The following is a 6,044-nucleotide window of genomic DNA, read 5'->3' as shown; positions in this document are numbered from 1 at the left end:
AACTCAAGCAACATACTCCTGACTTTCATATTACAACTGCCATATTTACTGCTGAATACTACGATTTTAATTTTAAGCAAGGCTAGACGGGCTCAGTCTAGAACAGTGTCCTTTCACCTTCCCCGATGGCAGCATTAGGAACCACAGCCTCATTAGTAGGCTGATTTCTTCTCCTTGTAAGAGAAGCCAAATGCTCTGCATGTCCTAGGAAGCCACTACTGGTCCTACCAAAAACTTACAACCCATACCATCTTCCTTCCCTCCTGAAGAGAATGTTAAACCTTGATTTGCAATAAAGTAAGAAAAGCTTACACCTACTGCTCTCCCCATGCAAGAAACTATGTTTGAGGACCAGTCATTTGGGCATTGCTTCAAAAGGCACATTTATTCCAGTGGCAATTTGAACCAGTAGAGAAAGAGAGAATAAGATTAAAAACAAAACCGAAAAACAGGATGGGTTTTGTGGAACACATAAGTAAATAGCAATCTGGGACCTATACAAACCACTTAGCTCCTTCCCAATAGTTTAACCAGAGTCCCTAAGGTAGAATAATTCACAGTTGTATCATGACACACACAGGCCTTCAAAAAATACTGTTTAAAAAAGTAGCTGAGAACTCTCAAGCAGCTTGCCCTGATGTCCAGTTCAAGTATATGCAACGCAGAAGAGCTGCAAGTTTCCAAATTACATGATAAAGAAAATTCAGTGCAGATCACAGGCTTCGATAAATTATGAAAAATCATTGTATATATTACTATTTAACTAACATCTAAGAAACATTTTGAAATAATTAACGTGTGTTCACATTCCATGCATTTTCTAGCAGGTTAAGCCCTGGGTTAGTGTCTCTGTGCTCTTTTCCTACAAAGCTCTATTCTTTGACAAATCCAAGCATTCCTCACACTGAAACGGAAGTACCCAGGGATTCTGTCTACTTACCCTCTTTACTGCATGCCTGACCTCACAAGGGCTGCTCGTTATTACCTCTGGCAGAGAAGACGACTGTAAGATGGAACTGGTTGGGGGTTTATGTGGGGTTCTATTCGCGCTGCCTTAGAAGAATCCCTGGATGTCACAGACACCACCTGCATTTTTTCCAGGGGCAAGAACCAGCCGCCCTCTCCCTCCTGCTTGCCCCACCTCCCTCTCCCAAAGCCCTAAGTGCACTGAGTGCACTCTCCCAAAGCCCTTGTCGCACTGAACTTTTTCCCTGTGGTTTTGCAGCACCCTCCTCGAGCAAAGAAGGAAACACAACAAAACTTGAAAACAAACCAACAACAGAAACTTCAAACAAACAGGTGAGCGAGCCGGCAGCCTCCTCCAAGGCGGAGGCTCACTTTTTACCGCAGAATTCGGTGTTGTTGAGGAACTTCTTGATGACCAGCCCCAGGCAGACAACCAGCAACAACATGTAGCCCACGGTGCCCGAGAAGGTGGGCGCGTCCGGCGGCGCCTTAAGGAACTGGCGCAGGCCCTCCTCCACGTAGTACACCTGGTCGTAGATGCTGAGGAAAGTGAAGATGTGGAAGAGCTGGTGGCTGTGGCCGATGATGTCGAAGAGGCCCGGCTGGATGCGCTCGGGGATCTTGCTCACGTTGAAGAAGGCGGCCACCACCAGCCAGAAGTAGCGGCGGTAGAAGTGCACGAAGAGCGTGGGGTTCTCGCCCCGCAGGTCGAAGAGCCAGCTCTCGAGCATGATGGGGCAGGCCATGCTCAAGGGCATGACGAAGACGAAGGTGCGCAGCGCGAACGGATAAGAGCACCAGTCGGTGCGGCTCTTGCAGCAGGCCACGGTGCAGGCCACGGCCAGCAGGAAGGCCACGGGCAGCACGAGCGCGCGGTAGGCGGCAATGAGGCCCGTGCAGTCCACGTGCCAGCCCAGGCGCTGCTGCACGTACGGGGTCATCACCCTGGCGTCCAACAAGCTCAGGCCGGGCAGCAGGTAGTAGTAGTAGGCCACAGTGCTGCCAAAGCCGTAGTAGCTGATGGACGCGTAGTCCAGGTAGAAGAAGGCTGCGCGCAGGCGCAGCGACAGGCAGCTGAACACGTGCGCCGTGCAGCTCATGGCGAAGGTCAGCAGCACGCCCGAAGCGTAGCACCACAGCGGCAGTAGCCACGGATGGTGGAAGGGCACGTCGCGGCCGCTCAGGAAGAACAGGCGGCAGAACTTGCTCAGGAACAGCAGCAGTGGGATGAAGTGCGTCCAGAAGTTCAGCGTCTCGTTGGTAGGCTTCAGCACCGAGGCTAGGCACTCCTGCGCCGTGCACGGCAGCCGCCGGTAGCCCGACAGGATGAAGCACTCCACAAAGTCGTCGGGCACCTCGTCCCAGCGCAGCAGCGGCTTGGCGGAGGCCGGAGCGTCCCCGGAGGGTGAGGGGTGGGGGCGTGAGGCGGCCTCCGAAGCCGCCGCGGTCGTGCCGGGCGGGCCCTTTGTGCCCGCGCTCCGGGGCTGCAGGCGCCGCGGCATGGTGCCCGGGGCTTGGCTAGGGCGCGCACAGGCGACCTCTGGCGCCGGCTCCGGCGCGCTCGCCAGTCCCCGCCGGCTGCCGTCGGAGCCTTTGTGCACGCGCCGGGGGCGTCGCTGCAGGTTCACGAGAAGACCTGAGCCTTGGAGCAGCCGTTCCTAAAAAATAAACAAATAAGTAAATAAAAATAGTCATCGATTTCGCAGCCGCGTAGCGACCGGTAGGAGCGCACGGGGCTCGGCGGCCCCTTCCCCAGGCTCCCTGCTACCGGCTCTCGGCCGCCCGCGCTGCTGCAGCGGCGGTGGCGGCGCGGTTGACGGCGGCGCTGCTGCGGTGACTGGGCATCGCGCGGTGCGGGCGCAGCAGCAGCCGCCCCCGGCGCGGGAGGCGGGGATGTGGGAGCTGAGGCGCTGGAGGGAGGGAGGGACGGGCGCACTGGGGGAGGGCGGGGGCCTCTCTGGCTAGTGTTTCGCGGCGGCCTCGGGGGATAGAGTTGTCCCTGGGCTCGAGTTCCGTACCATCCCCCCTCCCTCGGGTCGCAGAAGCCCGAGCTGGCCCGTTAATGATTGATGCGGGGGACCAAAGGCTGCGCCCGCGACTCAGCAGCCCGCGCCGAGGGCGAGGGTCGGCGCGGGGATTCGAAACCCGACAGCCACGCGGGCGTTCGAGAGGACACTGGAGAAACGCGTCCTCTGGGGGCGGGGAGCTGCGGCCGTGGGGGGAGGGGAGAGGAGCGCAGCCGGCGCGCCTGAGCCGGGGCAGGGCGGAGGGATGCGCTGACAGTAATCTCCGGAGGGGGCGGGGGCGCTCCGGAAATCGGGGGCCTTTGAGGCCATGTCTGGATCGGGGCGTGTCATTGTCAGATACCTGGGACTGCTCCTCTCTTTCCGTGTGTGTGCGCGCGCCGGCGCGCGCGGTCCTCACTCTTAGCACCATATCAAGCATTAGTTTGTCTCCTTTCGTCTAGCGGACTTATTCAGGTGCGTCACTAACCTCCTTTCGTCCTTGTCCGGTCCAAACGAACGGTCCTCTAAACTGGCCTGTGGTCGCGCTCACCAGGCCTCGGGGGCCGCAGCTCACCCGTGCTCCTGTTCTTGTGTCTTTAACTAGGAATTTTGTTTGGAGCCCAAAGTCCTACAACTCAGAGCGGGCTGCTCAAACTCCACGTTTTAATGAAAATTTTCAGGTGAAGACCAGGCGATTCAGAAAGCCTGTAACGATCTGAGGAATTTATTAAGAAGGGGTTCCCAAGCAGAGCTGCGCCTGAGTCAAAGGCTGATCATAAGTGGGGGCCGTTGATGACGGAGGACTAAAAGGAGGAGGTGCGTTCTAGCCCTAACTGAAAAGAGAACGGAGACGAATTCGTAGAGACTCGGAGGGGTGGCTTGGAAAAAGCTTATGCATAATTTAGCAGAAGTACCTGGCAGGCTAAGTTGGGTGGCTGGAGCCCAGAAGAAAGGAAGACTGAAGAATGGAAAACAGTTGTGATGCACTGCGCTGTGAAAATATGCCCGTAAGCCTTGTGAAAAGAGGGGCTAAAAAACCTGCCTCCTGTAAAATGTTTATCATTTCACGGAAGTTTCTCTTAGTGATGCCTTGGGGATGTGACTGAGTCTGACTTGCATCACTGACCTGCTGTATAGTGTCATGGCAACAAGGGCTAACCTTTAAGGAACCAGGCACTGTTCTAAGTGCTTTAGAGTTTTAAAATTTTTTAGGTATTATTATTTTTCCCATTTTGCAGGTAAGGAGGTGGAAGCACCACAACGGTGAATAATATGCCCAGTTGGCAGAAGGGGGATTTGAACCCAGCAAGCTGCTTCTGGATCTTGTGTACTTAAAGCAGAACATCCAACAACCTGATTTGCTCAGAAGAAACTAGTAGGGAAGGATAGTCTGATTTGAGGAAAGCCTTTCATGTTCATTTTATAAGTGAAAGACCACCTTCATCACTATAACAAATCCTGTAGGTACGTCAAGGAAGATTTACTTAGTGGTGGCTCAGAGGACTTAAGTTATGGATAAGAATTATTTATAACTAAGAAACCATTCAGTATTGTAAATGTCTAAAATTACTTAAAGGTACTAGAAACAGTCCCTTTAGAAGTTTCCGCTTTCTCTTTGAAAAAAGTGTTTTCCATTAATAACTGCTTTAGCAAACTCTTACACAACTAGACCAAAGGTACACTTGGGTCTCGAGCCTTTCTGAACTATCACAAATTCCTTATTAATGGATTTTAAATAAATGAGATTTTGCCGTAGTTACTTAACTAGTATTTTGTTTTGCCACTGTCTATAGCCTTGTTTTTGTTTTTGCGGTACGTGGGCCTCTCACTGTTGTGGCCTCTCCCGTTGCGGAGCACAGGCTCCGGATGCACAGGCTCAGCGGCCATGGCTCACAGGCCTAGCCGCTCTGCGGCATGTGATATCTTCCCGGACTCGGGTACGAACCCGTGTCCCCTGCATCGGCAGGCAGACTCTCAACCACTGCGCCACCAGGGAAGCCCAGCCTTGTTTTAAAGCAAAACCTAATTTCCTTTCACATCTGGACTAAGGATCCAGGCTAATTTGTAAAAGGGATTAAGATTCAGCCATTTATAAATCAAACCTGGGAATGATAAAACTGAATCCAGGGCAGACTGGAAAAAAAAAATTCTTTTCTATTCTCTTTGTTACTTCATAAACAACTTGAGCTGTAGAAAAATGTTGATCTTATAATAAGCCCCATATTTACCAACCTCTTAGTTGCATAATCAGCTCACTTACATAATCGGGAGAAATAATAGAAAGTTCACATCAAATGAAATAATGGAATTGACTCTAAATGAAAGTGAAAAAACTCTGGCTAGATGGAATAACATTTATCTTGATGACTAAGAGTGATGAGACTGGCTATGATAAAAGATGGTGTTCTTTAAAACACTCAGTATTTTATAAAGTCAAAAGATCTGTTATAACATTCTCATGTCTTTCGGAAAGTCTTTGTGACTTCTGCTTTTCTCTTTTCTCACGCGTCTCCCACCGCACATGAGGCACAAAGTCAGCTGCTGCCTTGAAGTGGTGTTCCCGAAAGCTCTCTGATGCCAGCCAAAACAGGTGTCCTGGCTATACCTTGACAAGTCCAAGTAAAAAGGAACTAAGGAAACTGCAAAATTCACCTAACTTATTTATAAAAAAAAAAAACCAAAAACTATGATTTTTCCTTAATTACTACCAATCTATAGAATTAATTTTTCTTAAGGTTTTTGAGATGTAAAACTGTGTTCCCCAAACCTTACAAAGGCTGGCTTTTGTATTTTAAGTCCAGTAAACTAACTGCCTCTTGTCAGTGAGAACCACGATTCCGTCCCCTGGGCTTGGCTAAACAGATAGAAAAAGTGGGCTGGCTGCCATTCCCTGAAGGTGCACTGGGAGATAAGGCATCTCTAAGGTAACCAGAACTACCAAGTTCCTGATAGAGAAGAGTCACCAGGTATTACATTGGAAAGCCAGTGCCAGCGTTTAGAGGCAGAAACCAGCTAGTTCTCCCAATTGAAATCTTGTCAAACCAAGGCTACAAATGTGTTTTTCACAGTTCT

At 51.1% G+C, this 6,044-nt stretch overlaps 1 protein-coding gene across 1 annotated transcript; it reads right to left on the bottom strand.

Annotated features, from left to right (window-relative positions):
* Positions 1-243: 243 nt before the first annotated feature.
* PAQR9 (progestin and adipoQ receptor family member 9) lies at positions 244-2,885 on the bottom strand. The gene has a single exon (XM_019934121.3). It carries the CDS (start codon positions 2,466-2,468, stop codon positions 1,335-1,337), a length of 1,134 nt encoding a protein of 377 aa, XP_019789680.1. The 5' UTR covers positions 2,469-2,885; the 3' UTR covers positions 244-1,334.
* Positions 2,886-6,044: the final 3,159 nt, after the last annotated feature.

This window comes from Tursiops truncatus, chromosome 4 (genome assembly GCF_011762595.2).
Source record: "Tursiops truncatus isolate mTurTru1 chromosome 4, mTurTru1.mat.Y, whole genome shotgun sequence".
NCBI classification, from domain to species: Eukaryota; Metazoa; Chordata; class Mammalia; order Artiodactyla; family Delphinidae; genus Tursiops; species Tursiops truncatus.
The sequence above is the reverse complement of the archived record's forward strand: the minus strand, read 5'-3'. Positions and strand labels throughout refer to the sequence as shown.

Excerpts from the sequence above, each read along its gene's own strand:
- PAQR9 (XM_019934121.3), bottom strand. The coding sequence starts at position 2,468 with ATGCCGCGGCGCCTGCAGCCCCGGAGCGCGGGCACAAAGGGCCCGCCC.